The sequence below is a fragment of the Hemibagrus wyckioides genome, linkage group LG03 (assembly GCF_019097595.1).
Source record: "Hemibagrus wyckioides isolate EC202008001 linkage group LG03, SWU_Hwy_1.0, whole genome shotgun sequence".
NCBI classification, from domain to species: Eukaryota; Metazoa; Chordata; class Actinopteri; order Siluriformes; family Bagridae; genus Hemibagrus; species Hemibagrus wyckioides.
Window position 1 is genome coordinate 30,870,547 of NC_080712.1, and position 21,874 is coordinate 30,892,420.

General features: G+C 39.9%; 3 protein-coding genes and 1 non-coding gene across 7 annotated transcripts; 1 reads left to right on the top strand and 3 right to left on the bottom strand.

Annotated features, from left to right (window-relative positions):
• Positions 1–3,111: 3,111 nt before the first annotated feature.
• rsrp1 (arginine/serine-rich protein 1) lies at positions 3,112–6,775 on the bottom strand. 4 transcript variants are annotated; one of them, XR_009204349.1, is made up of 6 exons: positions 6,618–6,775; positions 5,203–5,817; positions 4,939–5,114; positions 4,594–4,688; positions 3,644–4,417; positions 3,389–3,528 (listed from the first exon to the last, which is right to left on the bottom strand). XR_009204349.1 is itself a non-coding variant. In XM_058386438.1 (5 exons), exons 2-5 carry the CDS (start codon positions 5,807–5,809, stop codon positions 3,388–3,390), a joined length of 984 nt encoding a protein of 327 aa, XP_058242421.1. In that variant the 5' UTR covers positions 5,810–5,817; positions 6,618–6,775; the 3' UTR covers positions 3,112–3,387. The 4 variants fall into 4 exon arrangements, 1 of the variants encoding a protein (XP_058242421.1); XM_058386438.1 differs by lacking the exon at positions 4,594–4,688 and having other exon boundaries at positions 3,112–3,528; positions 3,644–3,721; positions 4,957–5,114; XR_009204348.1 differs by having other exon boundaries at positions 3,644–4,688.
• Positions 6,776–7,419: 644 nt separating this feature from the next.
• eif2ak2 (eukaryotic translation initiation factor 2-alpha kinase 2) lies at positions 7,420–15,242 on the bottom strand. Its single transcript, XM_058386432.1, has 19 exons — positions 14,574–15,242; positions 14,055–14,184; positions 13,040–13,182; positions 12,829–12,952; positions 12,693–12,742; positions 12,351–12,503; positions 12,125–12,251; positions 12,009–12,031; positions 11,864–11,918; positions 11,222–11,253; positions 11,095–11,137; positions 10,834–10,898; positions 10,555–10,674; positions 10,314–10,439; positions 10,015–10,213; positions 9,667–9,810; positions 9,479–9,583; positions 9,281–9,343; positions 7,420–8,565 (listed from the first exon to the last, which is right to left on the bottom strand). The coding sequence occupies exons 1-19, from the start codon at positions 14,681–14,683 to the stop codon at positions 8,425–8,427; spliced, it is 1,953 nt and encodes a 650-aa protein (XP_058242415.1). The 5' UTR covers positions 14,684–15,242; the 3' UTR covers positions 7,420–8,424.
• Positions 15,243–16,345: 1,103 nt separating this feature from the next.
• Positions 16,346–20,697, top strand: mgst3b (microsomal glutathione S-transferase 3b). Its single transcript, XM_058386443.1, has 4 exons — positions 16,346–16,611; positions 18,000–18,122; positions 18,692–18,764; positions 20,197–20,697. The coding sequence occupies exons 1-4, from the start codon at positions 16,486–16,488 to the stop codon at positions 20,295–20,297; spliced, it is 423 nt and encodes a 140-aa protein (XP_058242426.1). The 5' UTR covers positions 16,346–16,485; the 3' UTR covers positions 20,298–20,697.
• A 998-nt stretch (positions 20,698–21,695) lies between these two features.
• On the bottom strand, positions 21,696–21,778 carry trnal-uaa (transfer RNA leucine (anticodon UAA)). Its single transcript has one exon. It is a non-coding gene; the product is annotated as a tRNA-Leu (tRNA).
• Between the last annotated feature and the right edge of the window lie 96 nt (positions 21,779–21,874).

Consider the following 21,874-nt stretch of genomic DNA (forward strand, 5'->3'; position numbering starts at 1 on the left):
TATTTTTTTGTTATATTTATTTTATTTATTTATTTATTTATTACCTTATTACCTATGCTTGTGGATACTGTTTAAGTTTCCCATTGGGATGAATAAAGTATCTATCCATCCATCCATCCACCCACCCACCCACATGACTGAGACCAGGAACTCCGCCAGCCTCCTAAAGTCCTGACACGTCTGCCAGAGTCGTGGGTTCTAAATAAGCTTGATGTGAGTGGATTGTATAATGGAAGTGACTGATTCGTGCATGTAAAGGCAGACTTCAGGAATCTACGCACACGAAGGTGCCAAAGAAGAATTCAGTGTGTTGATCTATACATCTATATAAAATCCATAAGCAAGAACAAAGTTGGTTCAGCTGGACGGCTGCCAGAAACGAGTCTCTTTCTGACAGGATGATTTGATGTAGCCTGTGAATCTAAATTAGCTAGATCATTCATTTGAAAAATGTCAGAAGGAACCGGTTCCTCTGGTGTCTGCTGTTCGGTAACTGGAACCCGTGTTTAGCGTAGAAGCGCAGAGATTATTTTAATTCCCTGATTGATTGTACCACTTTTACGAGATAAAGCGAGGCTGGTGAGAGTCTTTGTCACATATAAGTTACCAGACAGTGAAATTCTTTCTTCACATTTCCCATCCTTGGGATCAGAGTGCTGGGTCAGCCATGATGCAGCACCATTGGACCAGGGTGCTTTCAGGGCCTTGCTCAAGGGCCCAACAGTGGCAGTGCTGAGGTTTGAACCCCGATTTTACAATCAACAACCCCAGAGCCTTAACCACTTGAACTAGCACTGTGATTAAAGCGGCTATAAAGTAAGTGATACAACACTGCGTGTAACTATAAATGAATCAAAAATATAATGTGTTGGTCTTGTTTTCCTATAAAAGAGCACTCTGTCCTATTCATTTCTTACTTCTCGTTAAAGTAGGCTTCGCTGTGATTGAGGTACACATGTGGGAATGCAGTTTACTGTCCGTGTCTTGCAGACAAACAGCTCTGAAAATAAAACCACTCCATCCTCGTTACATTTGAAGACGCTATTAACGATCAGGAGAGGGATGTGCTATGAGCAATAGACTTTATTAATCCCAAAAGCGGAGTTAGAAATGCTAAACAGACTTGTAGAAAACAGCAGTGCTTGCTGAATAATAGATATCAGCATCAAGGAGAGAGCAGCTGAGCAACTAAAAGCATGATGAATAACACCAGTGGCTTTATATCGCCTGCCAAAACTACATTAAAACAAATTAAAGGAAATTGGCTTTGCTTTCTTGCTCTTCGTAATGAGCTGATGAGTTGAGTCAGATGTGATAGAGCTGGGGGAAAAACATTAACATGTGCGGCTTTAATAAGGCTTTTCGGGCGAGAAAGAGCAGGAACAATTTGTCAAACCAAAGATGCCATTTAAAGGACCTGGTCGCGATGCGCATGCGCAGAAGGCAGACCGTTCACTAGCGTCTAGTGCAAGGGCTGCCTTCTGCGCATGCGCAGCGCGACTAGTCGCTAGACTGAATTTTTTCAGTAGCGCTACCGCCATCTAGTGGACGATGTTCCTCAGGCACATTGTTCTTCAGCGACCTCAAAGTGACATGATTCGGGTGATTTCACTATATATCAAAATAAAATATTTATAAATTTATTGTCTATAAAGTGAAGATAAAAGACGTTTTAATCACAGACCCTTCACAATAACCGACGTGGTAAACAATTCACGAACAAAAAATAAATAAATAAAATTCCTACAGCATTTCTGTCAAATCTCTGCTCCCTACACTGAACATTTAAAAATTATCATTAAAATAATTTTAATTCATCTTTTTTTTTATTTTGCCTAAATATGTAAAAACCCTCTTTTTTGCCATTTCCACATTTATTTATTTAGTTATGTATTTATTTTCTTATTTATTTGTTTACTTATTTCTCTATTTATTTACTTATTTAGGTTAAAAAATGTCTCTTGATCATTCTCAGACACAGATCTTTCAGTGTTCCCCTATTCAATGGCATTATCTGATGTTTAACTAGCTAATATGAACCTACAAGAGCACCAGGCTATAAGAGTATTCAAGTGAGATAGTGGAAGGCGGCGAGTTCAAAACAGGGTCATGGACGGTCAAGGCTCACTGATGCACATGGTGAGCGAAGGCTGGCCCATGTGATCCGATCCAACAGACGAGCTACTGTTGCTCAAATTGCTGAAGAAGTTAATGCTGGTTCTGATAGAATGCTGGTTCTGATGATTCTGATAGAATAATGCTGTCAGAATACACAGTGCATGAAAGGACAGGGCTGTTTCAGCAGCAAAAGGGGGACCAACACAATATTAGGCAGGTGGTCATAATGTTATGGCTGATCAATGTAAGCCTGCTTCATTGCTTGTTTGTTGTAATAAACACTCATCTTCATACGCATTAGTGATATAAAGTAAAAGATAACCTGCTAAAAAAGCAGCCTTATATGAAGCCTGTTATAGCTGGTTGTTCCCCTAGATGACCAGTCTTTTAAATCTCAATCTTTTCCTTAAAAAGCTGTAGCTTTCTATATGATAGGTGATCTAAAGTAAAAGATAAATCCCTTAAAAGTGGCTTACAGTAAGGCTCTGGTAGTTCAGTAGGTTAGAGCAGTGGGAGGTTGTGCTGCTAACCAGGAGTCGAACCCAGGCTTTCCTTCAGAAATACACAGCTTTCCCCGTAAGTAATTCAAAGTAAAAGATGCTCCTATTTAAAAAAGGAGTGTTACAGTGGTACAGTCCCAGGTAACTCAGTGGGTAAGTAAGGTGGAGGTTCTAATGCAGACAATCATGGTTCGTATCCTGACTTCTCTTTAGAAAAACAGATTTTTGCCTGGGGAATGTAATGTAAAAGGCACTGGTAGCTCAGTGGTCTAAAAGTGAGGTCTGACCTCTCACTGCATGGACACACAGGATCAAGACTGCCTGAAGGTGCTGGACCCAGGAGGGACACTAAACACTGATGAACTACAAACTCCTTCTGTTTCAAACTGGGAAACTATTAAAGACCATATCAAACAAAATAAAGTCTAGTGTTCACAATATATACACTTGTGTATTAAAATACCCCCCCACCACGCACACTAAAGGCAAAATCTTTGACTAGTAAAATGTTTTATTTGAACTTTTTTTTTTTTACATCAATTCAGAATCTTTATTAAAACGTCACAAAAAATATTTACAGCACAAGAAAGTTACATACGAAACCTCCCACCTGATTGACATCCACTCGCCTTCTTCCAACTTAATTCACTTTACATCTGAAAGAAAACACGCCCGATGAATCCACTAGTTCCACAACCAACCCCCCAACCAAAAAAAGTACAGACTATTTACAGTATTATACAACACTAAAAACACCAACACTAGAGGCTCAGCGCTTTTTAGTGGAAACCTTCTTGACAGGGATCCACTTTCCATACGGCATCCCGTTCCCCACACTGTCTGCTCTGGACGTTACCTTACTCTCCGTACCATGAAGTGTTGGACTCCTTGATGGCTTGGCAACAACGTTCTGAAGACAGAGGGAACTTAAATTAGAACAGCAACAGCTTTATTTTTATGGTCAAAAATAATAATTTTAAAAACATTATAAACATAGTAGCAGAAATAAGCTGTTCTCTACTTACACTGATACTGAAGCTAATTGGTCTTCTTGCAGGAGACGTTGTAGAAATCTCCACATCTTCATTTACCTCACCTTCATCCTAAAGAAATGAAAAGAAGAGACAATTAAATCAACAGTGATATAATTAACAACTCTTAATCCTTAAACAAAACATTTTACATGCACGAAGAAACGAGAAAACCAAGGTTCTACTTAGAGTGACTTTGTAATTGTAGTGCATATGTTTTCTACCCATCTCTTCCAAACGCTGGTGCTGTAGTCAGAGAGAAAGTAAACAAAATGCATCAAAGTTCATAAAATAAAACAAAGAATCCTAAATAAAAGATGCAGTGAATGTATTTTTTTTTTCCAAACCCCATCCAGCGCTCTGTGCGCAGACTTGTCTTTGGTAAAGGAGGGTTTCTTCTGATTTAAGGCCCTCTAAAAGCCAGTCCGTACGCCTGAGGTTCTTCAGACACACAGAACCAAGAAAGACTCTGGTGAATAACAACGCACCTAGTTCAACCATCAAGAAGTGTACATTACAGTCCTAGTGGTAGAGGTATGTGTTCTGACCTGCCTTGTACCATGAATACTATGAAATATGATTAAAGGCATGTCATGATAGTACATGAGGAATGTCTGGGACTAACGATATTTGCACTGGCATTACTTGACCTTTTGCACATTACAAGATTTTAAACCGTCTTGAAAAATGGCGTCTCTCAAGTGAAAAGTTTTCCCCATCTTTCTCCTACTCCCAAGGGTGGAGGAGTGCAGACCACTGTCATGTGATCTACAGGAACAGAAATGATACAAACACAATGCAGTTGAAGCGCTCCAGACATTCACCAAGATATTGAAGAGAAAAAAAAAAAAAAAATCATGTTTTGTATCTCAGTATCTCTTGTTTGCAAAGACACGCGTGCACACAGACAGACACACACACACAATCTTGTATAGTACTGTTACCTAATCCAGACAAGACAGTATGTAGGTGTTGGTGGTCTATATTTTTTTGTCTTCATCACGATTCCATAACATCCATCGGCCAAAAACAATCACGTCTGAGGAGATAATTTACACAATGACCCCATTTGCTTTACCACAGAACCACAAAAAAAAAAGACTTGCCAACTAACAGCCCCTTTCAGGTGGTTGCGATGTAGAGGCCTATATACTTTTAACAGTTTTAATCAGAACAGTTAATCTAGAAAAGTGAAGGCTCTTTTCACGTTATAGAAAAGAGACAAACACTGCAGTGCGTCACTGATCCCACCTGATGAGGAAGAATACGCTTGCATGAGTAACACTCACCTGTGATGGTCTCTTCACCGGCACTGGGTCTGCTCTCACCCTTTTCTCAGTGTCAGATGTTAGGGCCTTTTTCATTTGTTCCTCGATACACTTCACGCTGGCTGGCAGCTTCACTACTTCTACTCCCAGGATCTTCGCTGCATTCTCTCTGGCAATGTTAAGAAGCTCCATTTTGTCTGCAGAGAGACAGAATCAAAATAATCGGTCATGCTTTGCAAACAATTCGGCGTCATTCAAATTGGTGTTCTGGTGTGTTAAGTTTACCTTTCTGACTAAGCCTTAAGGAGCAGTCCGGAGATTTTGACCTGGGGCCGTAGGATCTCCTCAAAGGTGAGGGAGAGAACCGGTACCTGAACCTGCCGTTGTAAGCGCCTCTCGTTCTCCTATAGCCTGAGGAACGAGAACGGGATCTCCTTGACCTCCTGTAATAACGTTCTCGGGAAGAAGATCGGCTGATGGAGCGCGAGTATCTCTGTCGGCCGTAGCGGTACGAGTGCTTGGGATAGGGGCTGTAAGAGCGAGATCGACGACGATGGCGACAGCGGGAGTGTTCTGAAGCTCGGCAGCAGCGTGGATGAGAACGAGAACGGGATCGAGAGCTGCTGCTAGATGATGAAGAGTAGCGTGATCCATGTCGGTGACGTCTCCGTGACCTGCGTGACACAGAGTGGGATCGGCTTCTATCACTGCTGGAGGAAGAACGGTCACTGCTGCTGCTGCTGCTGCTGCTACTACTGCTGCTGCTGCTGCTGCTGCGGTGACTGCTTGACCGTGAAGATCTGGGCGTCATGGAGGATTCCTGATTGAAAATGAGCCGCATTCCCTCACTGAGATGACTCTGCTGGGCTTCAAGCTTATCCTCAGCCCTCATTGTAGAACCTGCAAAAAATGTATACACTTTAACAATGCAAAAGACTCAGTAGTGTCGGAAAAGGTTGTAAAAATCGATAAAGGAACAGAAATAAACCCCGTGAAGAGTACTGAGAGAGAGAAAGCAGGGTGCTGACTACAGAATGTACTAGAACATTCAGGGAGAAAACAGTAACACAAGTTCCTCCCACAGAGCTGACTAAAGCGGCCAGTGATTAAAACATCCTTATCTTAAAAACAACAAAGGCCAACTGTTAAATCATATATCTGATTAGATTTACATTCCACAATAGAAACACAACAAAGATTTGTTTTTCCAAATTGTGTTGTTTCGCGAATTACGTAAATAAACAATGGTCACGAGACTAACGGCAAATAAACGGTCTCTTTCGACAAAAGAAACCTAAAAAAACTAAAGAAATTACTGCATTTATGCATTTTATATATATATATATATATATCTATATATATATATATATATATATATATATATATATATATATATTAAATGCATAAATGCAGTAATATATATATATATATATATATATATATATATATATATATATATATATATATATATATATATATATCGGCTAATAAAGTCGTTTTAAAAGAACAAGGAAGAGATTTTTTTCATGTTAGAATTACGTCAAGATAAAAAAAAAACACAGGCTCGTGACTAACAGCTCGCGCTAACTCGAGATGAAATTCCTGTGAAAAATAACACGAGGGATTTAAAAGGAAAAAGGCATAAATAAGCACATTAAAATGTCGTTAAAACGATATAAAATAACAGTAACACATTTTACCTTGATAAACAGTGTATATCCGTCAAAAATATAAATAAGACTAGGCTTTTTCAGCGTCTGAAGCTCCTACCCGTCGCTATAAGCTCACACCGTGGCTAACTGGAGATAACCGGAATAGGCCGACTGCTTTTCCCCTCACAGAAACACGCTACGTCACCGTCATCGAAAGGACGAGAGGTTTCCAGAAAACTCCACAAGCCCCGCCCCTCACGTTAATGTCACATATTCACATTCGATCGTAAAATCTTTGTGATACTGAAGTACTGAAGCAGTGAAAGTACACTTCTATCTATCTATCTATCTATCTATCTATCTATCTATCTATCTATCTATCTATCTATCTATCTATCTATCTATCTATCCTTCCAACTATCCATGCATCTATCTATCTATCTATCTATCTTTCCAACTATCCATGCATCTATCTATCTTTCCAACTATCCATGCATCTATCTATCTATCTATCTATCTATCTATCTATCTATCTATCTATCTATCTATCTATCTATCTATCTATCTATCTATCTTTCCAACTATCCATGCATCTATCTATCTATCTATCTATCTATCTATCTATCTATCTATCTATCTATCTATCTATCTATCTATCCATCCATATGATGATGTGTTTAAAAAAATCATCAAATGTTCATGTCAGTGTTTAAGTCTCTAGGCTTTTGGAAGTAAACGGATGCAACCTTGTCAAAAGTACATCTTTTTTTTTTTAAAAAAGAAAGATATATAATGTACACACTTCATATCTTAAATTCTTTTTAGGGATTTCGAGAAAATAAGGCAGCACCAGTCCAAGCTGTCTTTGTGGGATGTATTCTTTATTGAACAGGTTTAGAAAGAAGTGTTTTTTGATTCACAAAATCAGATTCCACTAATAGGAGAAAGGAAATGAAACCCAAAAGGCCAACTCTATACTAAATTAATGTGCAAACTCACTCATCCATGTCTTTATGGACCTTGCTTTGTGCACTGGTGTGCAGTCATGTTGGAACAGGAAGGGGTCATCCCCAAACTGTTCCCACAAGGTTGGGAGCATGAATTTGTCCAAAAAGTCTTGAGTTCCTTTTACTGGAACTAAAGTGGCCGAACCCAACGCCTGAAAAACAATGATTTGGAGGGGTGTCCCAAAACTTTTGACAATATAGTGTATATCACAATTGATCAGAATAATAAACACATACAGTATTATAAACAAATAAAGTTAATATCTCCTTCTTATGTTATTTGAATGCATCTAGTATAACCCATACTGAATTATAAACAGTATGACGTATAATTTCGTAGACAACAAGGACCTAGCAACATCTTTACTGCTTCATCATAAGAAATGCAAGAAAATTTGACTTTCAAATTGACTTTCTCCTTACGGTTTCTAAAAACAGAAATATGAAACAATAATTCATAAGTGTATTCTGATAGAACACCATGTCCAATATACCACCAACAATACCACTGAATACCAATGCCAACAATTTAGCTATAATTTGACAAAAAATAAATAAATGTTTTGTTTATTCTTCACCAAAACTTTAATAGACTACTCCTTAAATGGCTATTAAGGTGACTTCTAGCCTTGTTAAAACATTTATCGAAAGACTGTATAAGACTTTAAAGTGCTTCCATGACATGATTAAAAAAGATCTAGCATTAAGAAATAAAATGCTCCCAAAAGTCACAAATCACAGCATGCAGTTATTAAATATTATCAGAGTGCCACATGGAAGCTTTCTACATGATGATATTTTTTCGTTTTTTTTACACAGAGTTCAAGTGTGAGACAGAAGTTCACCCATCAGTATGTTCTGTTTTCTTTGTGTACATTGTACTTTGTTGAGGCTGTGGTGGCTGAGAGTTGGTCCAGCTTTATGAGCAGGTTGCTGGCTTCTGGTCGTTCCACAGGATTTTCAGACAACATTTTTTTAATGTTCTTGTGCTATAGTAAAATATATGGGGGTAACAATATATATATATATTGTTATGGACCATTCAAAACAGCACAGAACAAAACAGTGATATTGTACATCAACAATTACTGGTGCACACAACTTTATGAACACACAAGAATTTGTATTCAAGGTCAGAATCTGTGTGTTTTTTTGAGCTGTTAAACCATCGATTGTCTATACCCTATCACCCTATACCCTTTCACCTTTATTCCTAATTAGGGTCACAGGGATCTGCTGGAGCCTATCCCAGCACACATCAGGTGAAAGACAGGGTCACCAGGTCCATCACAGGACCACATATAGACAACAACCACACACACACACACTCCTATGGGCAACTTAGAATTACCAATCAACCTAATCTACATGTTTTTGGGCTGTGGGAGGAAACTGGAGTATGGGGAGCACGGGGAGAATGCAATGTATGGGGAGAATGCAAACTCCTTACGGAACCCGGGATTCAAACCCAGGACCTTCTTGCTGTGAGGCAACAGTGCTTACCACTAAGCAACCATGCTGCCCTAAACAAACCATATAATGTAGTATTTAGTATTTATAATGTAGCATTTGTGTAGTGTATTTGAAAAGACTTCACTTTTCATAACTAGCAGTTATGATTTATCCACTGTGCAAAATATGACCGAAACAGCTAACATATAATACATAAAACAAATGCCCCCTGATGGACGAAAGCTTACTTACTTCGAAATCGAACGTTTTGGAGAATTCCTCCGGAAAATTCTTACTTCGGATATTGTCCCATTGCTAAAAAAATTAAGGTGTGGAAAATGTTTTATAGCTTTATTTTGTGTAGGACATTTTAAAAAATATTTTTCCTGTAAATAGTAAAAGAACATTTGGATATATGTTTATGATACGTATATGTAGAATTTCACCAACCTCTCCTCTTTCAGCCATTGTTCCAAACCGCCAAAGCAACTCGAAGAAAATAAGGCCTACAGCATAAATATCCACCTTTCTGCCATAGTCTTTCTGGTGTTGTCTCTGAGAAACATGAACATAAATCATACAGCGTACTGTACAGTTACACGTCTTATTATTGTGAATAACGTGAATAAGTGACAAACCAGTTCTGGGCTCATATAAGAAAAAGTCCCAGTTTGCTGCGTGCGTTCGAGCAGATGTCCATCCTCATCTTTCTCTTCTCTGGAAACGAGTCCAAAATCTCCCACCTTCACACGTCCTTCGTGTCCAAACATTATGTTTAGTGGCTGGTTCAAATGAAGGAATAACTTGTGAGTCACTTACAGTCAATTACAATCAGAAGTAGCATTATGAATTACAATACTAAAATGCTTCGGTTTTTGAAGATTTTTTTAAATGGAATGAAAGTTAGCTCTTTCAGGAAACTGAGCTCTATATGCTGGCTTTCCTTCAGTGTTAGCTTTGCTGTGGTTCTTTGGTGAGTAACCTACCTTCAGGTCCCTGTGGAAGCACTGATTTGCGTGGATGTGTTTCACTGCCTCCAAGACTTGCTTTATTATGTCTGTGGCTTCCTGCCTCCGATTTGGGTATTTTTCAGGGTGATCGTTCCTCTCATCTATCCACTTGCGAAGAGTTTCTCCATCACAGAATTCCATCTGAATGTAAAGGTATTTTGATCCACTGTCAGGGCTAGAAACAAAAAAGTATGAGGACTTTCATCAGTTAAAACCAATGGATAAACTTTCAATGTAATCCCAAAGGTAATGACAAATGAATGAAAATGAGTTACAGTGAATCGCTGGAAGTGTCTGATGTTTCATCTCTGTACTTTGTCGCCTCGGTCCACGATGTGTGGTAACGCACTATGTTAACATGGACAAGACGGGACAAAGCGTTGACCTCTCTGCGAGCTTTCCTGTAGCACATACATGGAAGACAAGCAAATAAGTGATATACAGTGCATATTAATGCATGTGAAAGAATATCAAGGTAAAAGCAATAGAATAGAAGACTAAATCTTATGTACTCACTCATTAAACTTCACTATCTTGACAGCAAAGAAAGTATCTTCAAGCTTTCGCCTGGCCTTGAAAACAGAACCAAATCCTCCCTTGCCAACTCTACATATTGTATCAAACTCCTCTAAAAACCTACAGGAAAACAGAAATCACCTTCACACTACTGGTTTTATTTCTTTTAATCAATGAGAGTTCACAATCACTTCTGTGGAAAAGATTATCTTGGCTGAATATATGCGCTTCAAACACAAACACATGGGCTGACACAAACAGGAGAAACGTTTTCCTTACCTCGATTTTGTTGAAGGGCTGGAGGCAGTGGGACTCTTTGTTGATGGGCTAGAGGCAGTGGGACTCTTTGTTGAAGGCGTTGGTGTTTTGTGTGCATCAATATTGGATTGTTAGTTGGAAGAACATGGGGAGAAACACACAGAAACATCTGCATTTTAGACAAAATGGCCTAATAACCCTGTCTGAGCCTGATTTTCTACTTTGCTTATTGACAGACGGTGTTGAAATTCAGTATGCTGAGTAGGATTTTAATACTGATACCTTTTTATTGTTTACTGGTGAATTCTGAAAGTTTGCAGCGAGCCTAAAAAAGGAGACAAAACTTGTTTAATGGCACTGTGTATAAAATAAATTTATTTTTGCATGTTTAGTTCCATCTGACACTTACTGTCTTTTTTGTTTGACGGGTGTCTCTGGTACCTGAAATCACATGAACATGTTAAAATATAATTTTAATAATAATAAAAAAAAAGCATACAATGACAATAGTTTAAATAAACCAGCTCTCTATGTGTGTAGATCTGTAAATTCATTTCATACTAATGCACACAGGGAGTTTTTCCTTGCCACTGTCACCGCAGGCTTGCTCATTAGGGATAAAATTAATCATTTTTTTCTCCTTTCTTTGTTTTTCTACTTTTGTAAAGCTGCTTTGAGACAATGTCCATTGTAAAAGGTGCTATACAAATAAATTGAATTGAAAACTGCGCCTTAAATTATACTGAAGGGATCAAATGTAACCCACAAATAGCATTATATCATGATTAATAAATGGCAACAGCTCTGAAGGCTTTCCTTAGATGTGTAAACATTTAGATAAAGGAAATAGGGTTCGAAATGGCTCATTGAAATATAAGTTTATAATATAAATAGTTTGAAAACCTTTTCTCTGCTCAGTGTTCTATGCATAGTGCTCCTTACACCAGGTTATTGCGTCTGTGTGTTGGTCTTTGGGTTTTTAACTACAGTTTTTGCATAAATTCAAGATGGCTGCCATGTGTCTCCTGACCCTAGTATCCTAGGTACTTACAAAAGACGACGGTGGAGACATGCTGGCACTCACAGTCACACTCACTTGTGACTCACTAGACACAGGAAAACGTGTTAGCATTAACATTTATAGTTTCTTGTTATATTGGTATGGTCACAAAGTGAAGGTGTTGTTTCAACCCTACCTCATTGAGGACAGCGATGAATTCTGGGGGAAAAGAAATGAATTAATTTTAAAAAATGTATTTTAATGTAAGTTTTACTGTGACAAAAATGATATCAAAAGTTTAGTCAGTTTTACCTGACTACTTAAACCCAAACTAAGTTCACTCCAGGCGAGCTGAGCTGCTTTTTGTTTTGCCTCTTTCACAGTCCTCCCATGTCCTTCGGGATATTCATTCTTACTTATGACGACCCTGTATACAAATCTAGCTGACAAAAAAGCTTGTCGGTCATTCTGGATATATTCGAGCACAGAAACATTCATTCAATAGTTTTTTTTTCTCAATAGATTTCTAAATACTCACTCAGGAACATGTGCAGGCCCCTTTTTTTCCACAGGTTTGAAATCACACACTTGTTTAAATCTTTGGCAGTATTCATTAAGGCGCCCAATATAGTTCATGCCTGATGATGTGCTCTCCATGTCTGTAGTGGTGCTCAGCTGTTGACGGTGTAGACTGGTGATGAGGCAAGACGATAATACCAAAAGACAATAAGAGATTATTCTCACCTGGCATAATGTAAAGTGTTTAGACAAAATGCTTTGTAAACCATGAAAAGAACATCTAGTGAAATGAATGTTTTTAGCCCATTCAACCAAAATCATTAACCTAGTTAAGATTTTACACCATATTACGGTGACCTACCTGAGGTTTTGGATATTTGGATTTTCTTCTCCATTGGCATTTTCGTCAACCTTTAATAAGAAATTCATTCAATTTGTCAAAACAGCCCAAATATTTTCAGTGGTCAAAACATTTCATTTCTTTCTTTCTCATTGACCTGTTTGGTAAGGATCTCATGAACAAGCTTGGCTGCTGCCTCCTTGGCCTCTTTCTTGCTGTTGCCAGTAGCTTCAGGGAATTCTCTATCACCGCAGACGTACTTACAGGCATATAAACAGAGTCTAAACAGAAAAGAAATAAAATGAAAACACATTGCCCTGGTGTTCAGTTATTGAAAAATTGAATGTCTCTGAACAGGTGAAACTTACTGGATGTTAGAGCCCGGACACATCTTGGTGGTTTCCGTCGGAATGAAAGCTAATTTTGTCTTATGGGAGTATTCATTCAGCCAGCAGATGAAGTTGGCTTGAGTGACAAGTGATAAACTGGCAGAAGATGGCAAACTTGTTTCCTGCAGAAAAGCATTACAACCCTTTAGGTTTAATCCCATTCCAGTGTAATATACTCTATATTGCCAAAAGTTTTGGGACACCCCTCCAAATCATTGAATTCAGGTGTTGTTTCTCAGGGGTTGGGCTCGGCCACTTAGTTCCAGTGAAAGGAACTCTTAATGCTTCAGCTTCATACCAAGACATTTTGGACAATTTCTTGCTGCCAATTTTGAGGGAACAGTTTGGGGATGACCCCTTCCTCCTAAAAGGATGTACTATTACTACTAGCTCGACAGTGAAAGACCTGGGTGTAATATTAGACATCTGATCAAATGCCCATTATCATCCAGTGCTTGATAATATCAGGAACAGCAGCTACGCTATTTCCTTTCCACTTGTTTCCTTTTTTTACCCATCCCAAGGCATCTAGAGACTGTGCCATCTCCAGTAGACCTTCAGTGAGAAGAGGCCAACCCTGCGAGGATCCTGAGGCATACAGAGATAGACCAGCTCCAGTTGGATTCTGCATTATGAGGATTTGGGTATTCAAAGCAACGATGCCAACCCTATGTGGACTTTGAGGACGACAACAACCTCCTAATTAATACACACAACAACCTTCTGCATATGCCACAAACTACAAACTGTAACTGTCCATTAATTTTAATTAGAGGGCAGCAAGGTGATGCAGAAAGGTAGTGTTTCAAGTGTTTACTAGATCTCTGTATTTTCAGGAATGCCATTATGTCATTATGTCTAAAGTCTTACAGGTCTTTTAATTAACACAGATTTGTTCTAAGACTACAATCGGATGTGATTGTAAATTCAAGAACACAAATAACACCAAGTTCTGTAAGAGCACTGGGAAAAGAAGAACAAAACATGTCCTTACTGTATTAACTGATTCATCATTTTCCAACTTTTCGAGGGCATGCTTTGCAGCATCTTGTTTGGCTTCTTTCTTCTTCTGTCCAGATCCTTCAGGATACACCATACCGTTCACCACAGCCTTCGAAGTGAACCTGAGAGAGAATCGAAACTTAGTCAGAAACGCTGGATGTTTAGTGCAATTCAGCTAATTGTGTTTACACGGAAAAAATCAGCATGGACAGGAAGTGTGATCGCTGTGACAGTGAGTGTGGCATAGAGTTGGTGTCATATTGGCTGGTTTGAGTATTTCAGAAACATCTGAGGTTCTCACACACACACACACACACACACAGTCTGTGTAAAGTTTACAGGTGTTCCTATTAAAGTGGATGGTAACAGCAGTGAGTGAATATGACTAGACATTTCATTTTACTTTCATAGCTCTTTTCCAGATGATGAGAGAAGATGACACCAGTTACAAGAACTTGCTAGATGTTTACATGACGTATGAATGCAGGACAGGGTTCAGAAGTGTACTCACTTTTTAATGTGGTCTGGTCCAGCAGTCGCCTCCTGGAAATCGACAGACCAGCCTTTTCTGCTCGCGAGCTCGTGAAGCAAACCGACATAATTCATTTGCCCAGCGTCCATTTAGAAAAGATGAAATAAACCCGAACTGCAAAAAGCAGGAGATGTGTGTACACACACACACAGACACACACACACGTTCAGGTTCACTTTCGTTCTATGCGGAAACCAGTAAAGTTTCGATTACACGCTAACACGCGGATGACCCCGCCCCCCACCAACTCCGGGGACCAATCAGATTTTAGTAATCAGACAGTAACTGGGTAGAAGACGCGTAGAAACAGGATGAAGTGGTTTTTACTTTCCGTCCAGTCTCATACTTCCTGGAATGATAAAAGTTATTTCAGTGTTTATTTTTTAGGATAAAAATTTAAGTATTAGAGAAGAGTAATGTATGACAAGTGCCAGGTGAAGTGAATAAGACTGATGATCTCATCATGGCACCTGTTAGTGGGTGGGATATATTAGACAGCAAGTCAACATTTTGTCCTCAAAGTTGATGTGTTAGCAGCAGGAAAAATGGACAAGTGTAAGGATTTGAGCGAGTTTGATGAAGGGCCAAATAGACGACCGGATCAGAGCATCTCCAAAACTGCAGCTCTTGTGGGGTGTTCCCGGTCTGCAGTGGTCAGCATCCATCAAAAGTGGTCCAAGGAAAGTAAGGAACAGTGGTGAACCGGTGACAGGGTCATGGGTGGCCAAGGCTCATTGATGCACGTGGGGAGCGAAGGCTGGTCCGTGTGATCCGATCCAACAGACGAGCTACTGTCGCTCAAAATTGCTGAAGAAGTTAATGCTGGTTCTGGTGTCAGAATATACAGTGCAACGTAGTTTGTTGCATATGATGCCGCATAGCCGCAAACGAGTCAGGGTGCTCGTGCTGACCCCTGTGCACCACTGAAAGCTCGTGAGCATCGTGTTCATAGTAACAGAGTGAACCTACATGTATATTGTATGTGTTTGAGATAAAATTGGCCAATCAGTGTTAGCCAGGTGTATTTATTGTTCATTACACTGGGATAAAAACAATTGTGAGGCTAAGAACAATCAAGCTGATGATGCATGTAGCAATTTCACATGTACAAAGTGCACCTTTAGGGCAGGTGCTCTCCTGATAAAATACCCAAACGAGCCTGTGTGTGTGTGTATGTGTATATGTGTGTGTGTGTGGTGATGTAATCTCTGGGGAGAATAAATGTATAAAAAATATAGTATAAATGTTTTCGTACATCTTACAAGTTATGGTTTTTTTAAGGTAGCCTATACTGATCATTTTGTAAATGACCAAATACCAGAGTGACCCGTGTTTCTGGCAGTGTACATGTAATCAACCCATATCCTGGATTAACACCTGTCGTGCACCTTTTAGCGATTTTCTCTGCTCTAACACAACAGATACATCTTTGTTTGGTTGAATCAGGTGTGTTGGAAACAGGAAACACAATGGTACTCCAGGATTAGGGCTATGTTTTCGTGTGCTGCTATGCAAAGAATCTGATAAACGTGCATGCTTTCTAAGTACACAATAAAGCCCTCACTGAGATAGCACGTTGGAACTTTGGCCCCAGATGTCCTTGTGATTCGGCTCTTTCCAGTGAATCAGGTGATTGGGCTCAACTCACCAAACAAGGAGTCGACTCCTTACTTAGGCAGCGTGGGGAGTAAAAGAACCGATTCCGTCCCCAAACGACACCTCGCGTTTTCTCGCGAGATTCCGCAGGCAGTCGCGCACCCGTTCCCCCTTTGTACAGATATAAATCGCTTACAGCACCGTGACTGTGCACTTTAGTTGCCTGTTAAATAAGACTAGTCGTCTGGCACCGAGTTAGTCACGGAGAAAAGGTTTTAACCTGCAGCGCTTAACGATGGAGATCCTAGACCTGCTCCCTGCCAACTTCGGCTACGTGATTTTGACTTACTTCTACAGCTGGGTCATGTTGACTTACCTCGGCGTTAACGTTGGACGTGCAAGGAAGAAGTATGACGTGAAGGTAAACTCGGAGTGAACTCGGCTTCCCAACATGTCGTGCAATTTTATTTAAAAAAATGTCTGCACCCTTTATTATTATTATTTCTTTAAAAAGTGCTGCAAATTTTGCTCGCGCCGAAACGAGCGCGTGCCACAATAGCAAGCGCCGTTTGTTTACCTGCCAATTCGAACCGAGCTCATTAGCATAAAAAAACTATTATAAATTAGTAAACAATTCTAAAATAGTAAAATAAAGGGCTGCTACGACTCATTAACAAACCCCTTACGATCGCTGTTCTACAGTTCAATCCTTCTGTGTCATTATCAGGAACGTGCCACTTGAATAATTAATTAATGTAAGTAATTAAAATTCACGCCCGCGCGCGCCCCTGAATTTGGCGGGAAGGTTGAACGAGATTGTGTAACATCGCGACGTCAAACCGGTTTAACTGCTTATTACTAGTTAATATGGCTATTTCTGGTTGTTAAGTTACCTTTATTTGTCACATGTCCATTACTGCACAGCGAAGCTTTCTTCGCATATCCCATCCTTGGAGGGTTGGGGTCAAAGCGCAGGGTCAGTCATGATGGAGCAGGGAGGGTTGGGGGCCTTGCTCAAGGGCCCAACGGTGGCAGCTTGGCGCTGCTGTGGCTCGAACCCTGATCTTCTGGTTAACGACCCAGAGCCTTAACCACTTGAGCAACCACCGGCTCCATAATGATTATTACTGTACTGTACTGTTCATAAATTCATAAAGATTACTAGTACTGGTTACAGTTCGGATAATACTGGTGGTCTTTGACTATAAAGACAGTAAACGAAACCAAATTCGTTTTATATATAATGTGTGTGTGAACAAAATCTGCAAAAAAAAACATAATAAAGAGTGTTGGGTGAATAGAGAGAGAGTGAACCGATACAGTGTAGGTTTTAGACAATTTATGCAATTAGATTTAAGAAAATACATTCAGAAATAGTTGATTGATTTGATGTTTATTTGTCAGCGTACTCGGATATTGGAAAGTTCCAAGTCGACCTTGTCTACAATGGCGATCAAAACAAGCTCATATTTGTGTAGCTAGGTCTCCGAATTGGAGAAAAAACATATAAATGAGATCTACATTAACCATTCCTGCATGGTTATCGAAGAGAACAGAGGTTTAATGTTGTGGTCTGGAGCGACACCCGGTTATGGTGCGGGCTGTCCATGAAGGAATACGGTCATGTGACCAGCATGCTTCCTGAATACCTGTACACTCATACTGTACAGATGTATCAGAGATGCATTATTAACAGACTGCTGATTTCCACATTGTGTGCTTATGTGTTATGTGTATTTTATTTGATTGTGAGTAAAGATGCTGTGATGCTGGAGTCAATTGTACGTGGCGTTGATTTTGTGTTTTCAGTACCCCACCATGTACAGCACTAAGGACGACATGTTCAACTGCATCCAGAGAGCTCACCAGAACACACTGGAGGTTTATCCACAGTGGCTGGTTTTCCAGACCATCGCTGCAATCGTGTATCCCGTGAGTAGTCAACTCTTTGTGTCCTTGTTTTCTTTTCTTTTTTTCCTGTCCTCACAAAGGAGCGTCCCCCGTGGAGGTAAACATCCGAGTCCCGGCACGAGTGAATGGCTTTTCCTGTAATGTGTGGTTTGTATCTCTAATGTAAAAAGCTGTACAATATTTCACTGCATTTGATTTATATCTCTAAACTCTGTGTGTGATATCTGTTTCAAGATAAGAACGTTTCGTCATGATGTTTCCCTGGTAGTAAAGTTTTTATGACGGCAGTTGATATGCTCTGACAGGGCAGATTCAAGGTGTGACATTAGAAAGGTTGGGAAACAGGGAAGTTTATTACCCCAGAGAAAAGCAAAACTATAAAAGAAATGATTAATATGTACACTTAATATGGACAGAACATATGCTGACAATCAACGGGAGCAGGCCGAGTCTAGAGGAAGGAAGCAGATTAGAGATCTTGCACAAATCTGCAATAATGGCACGCAAAGAAAAGCACCCAACTTCCTGTTTGTAAGGTGCTGGAAATTCATTTGGCAATATCTCTCTCTCTCTCACTTTTGTCTCTTTAGACGGCAGCCTCTGTTCTGGGAGTTATCTGGGTGACCAGCAGGTTCTCCTATGCCTGGGGTTACTACACTGGCAGTAAGTCTTTGTTCTGTTACTTAGTGCACTAATCTATCTATCTATCTATCTATCTATCTATCTATCTATCTATCTATCTATCTATCTATCTATCTATCTATCTATCTATCTATCTATCTATCTATCTATCTATCTATCTATCTATCTATCTATCTATCTATCTTGCAACAATACCATCTGTCCATGTGACTGATGCTCTCAGTCACTGAGAGAAGGTCTGATTTGATCGGTTCTCAACAATTAGTCTTGTCTTCAATCACCGCCGGTCAGTGTCACGTCAGTTCTGTAGTCAGTACATAGTCGTCTACACAAGGAGTGCAAATGTCATCTTGTTGTGTTATTGGGTGACAGGATGGATGGAGTACAGGCTCCAGTTTGAAGTTTTATTGCATACCTGCTGCCACTGCCAGACAAAAAACCCACAACAGCTGTAGTTAAAGGCAATAAAACGAGCGGACTGGACGGAAACTATCATCAAAAAATGTTTGCAGTGTACGCTTCATATCAGATAAGGTTAAAGGAACTGTTGTTTTTCGTTGGTATGGTTAATGGCTTGGTTACGTGTCTAAATATTTCTTATGCATGCCCACCTCCTCATAAATTAGGGAACAAGTTAAATGATTTCTCATGTAGTGCTAACATTTTAGCATGTAAGGTAGCTAAAGACCGGAGACTAACCAAAAGACTACAGTTGCCAGAAGCGCTCGGTTTTTCTATCAGATAGGTGTAGATGTCAGGTCACTGAACCGAAGGTCATCCTGTCAGATTGTCCATGCGCTGAGTAAACGTGTACAGGTCGGCCAATCTGGTTCCGTCCAGCCATTGTCTATACCCGCTTTATTCCTAATTAGAGTCACGGGTGCCTGCTAGAGCCTATCCCAGCGCACATTGGGCGAAAGGCAGGGGTACACCCTGGACAGGTCACCTGTCCATCACAGGGTCTGGTTTCGTCCGTTAAAGTTAATTTTTTCCAAATAACATTCGTGGTCCTGGACAGTGAGTGACCTAACATAGTCAGATAAATTCGGATTTTGACCGGTCATTGTTTGAAAACAAACTAACAAAACTTGATAACTACCGCTCGTAAAGTGAGCAGGGAAGTCTTTCTAGCTCTGCCCACAAAAAATTTCACAATGTGTGCTAACAGAAAAAGGGGTCTATACATCCTGGATTAGACGTACTATTTCCACAGTAGTGTTGGGAGGAAACTGGGCATCCCTGAGGAAACCTATGAAGCCATGAAGAGAACATGCACAGAAAGTCTGACAGTAACCTTAGTACTGATTAGTGTATGAGCTTCCAGACTTTTTGTACCGCCTAAAAGATCTAAAAGTCCTAATGAGGGTGCAGCTATGACTAGGATGGGATGAGTAACAAACAAATCATGAAAAAGGCACGTTATCTCACCTTTTTCTCTCTCCTTTCCTTACAGACCCAGCCAAGAGACTGAACGGGGCGTACGGCTACATCGGCCTCTTCGGTGTCATCATCCTGTCCCTGTCTGTTGCTCTGCAGCTGCTTGGAGTGATATAAGAGCATATAATTAAACTCTCAAGCGTAGCACTGACCAGGGTTTCATCTAAAAGACTTTTTTTGTATATCCATTGTTTTTTTTTTCTATATCCATTTAGTATAGCTCTCAATGTTAATTTTTTTTGTTTATAACAGAGACCATAATATCCATCTTATATAGAAAGTGAACATAAATATGAGATAAATGTCTCCTGTAGAACTGTGAATGCACATCCATACCAGTAACCCACTGTTTTCCTTCCTGAAAGCATTAGTTTAACATTTTTTTTTATTTCCATATGTCATGAATATGCAGAACACTATTTGAGTGGGGTTTTTATAACATTTCATTTGTCTTGTATTTCATGTACAAATAAAGTCAAAATAAAATGTTTTCTCATTAAAGAATGGACAAAAACAATGATTATGAATTTCTTTTCTGTTCTACTGAATTAATGTTGGTTGAATTGTTATGAAGATATTTCTTTGTTTATTTTGACTTACAATCAATTCATGAGTTTTAATGTGCGGTGCTAAATGGATAATAATGTGTAATAAGAGAGCTCTCGCACATCAGATGTTTCCCTTCCTGCCTGACTGGACATTTGTGTTATTATTGTAACCTAAGGTCCAAATGTGACCTAATGGTGGTGCTAAAGGGCTTAAATGGCTTACACCAAAATTATTGTGAATGTATCCGAGTCTATCCTCTTATCACTGTCAAATTACATTAAAAAAAAAGTGTAGGAAGCATATGGGCTACCATGTGGAAGTGCACTATTTGATCAAAAGTATGTGGACACCTTACCATTACACCCATATCAAGGTCTTTGTCAAACTGTTATTAGAAAATCTGAAGCACACAAGTTCACATATACATTACTGCACATCCTTGGGGGGGTGGGGTCAGAGCACAGGGTCAGCCATGATGCAGCACCCTTGCTGGCAGCTTGGTGGTGCTTAGGGCTTGAACCCCAATCTTCCGGTCAATGAGGTCCAGAGCCTTGGGTTATGGTTAGCCCATTTCACCCAAATGTAGGCCCTTTTCCTCAAACGGTTACTAGAAAATCTGAAGCACACAAGTTGTCTTTATTTGTCACAAATACATTACTGCACATCCTTGGGGGTTGGGGTCAGAGCCCAGGGTCAGCCATGATGCAGTGCCCTCGCTGGCAGCTTGGCGGTGCTTAGGGCTTGAACTCCAATCTTCCCTTCACTGGAATTAAGGTCATGTTGAAACCTGTTCCTGTGCACAAAAATAGGTCCATTAAGGTACATGTGGAAGAATAGTCTTGTGTCACATTTACATTACTTCACAGGGGGGCAGCACCAGGGTTGGAGGCCTTGCTCAGGAGCCTGACAGCGGCAGCACTGAACACTAATCTTTTGGTCAACAACCGCTTGAGCTACCAAAGCACTTACCAGGAGTGGGGTTCGAACCCACGAGGACATACGTCCATTGGATCTTAAGTCCAACGCCTTAACCACTCGGCCATCCTGGTACGGAACCCAATCTCTTCAACCAATATAAGTGCCTGACTTCACTAACACTAAAACCTTTCCAGAAAGGCAAAGGTCATTATAACAGCAAATGGGGG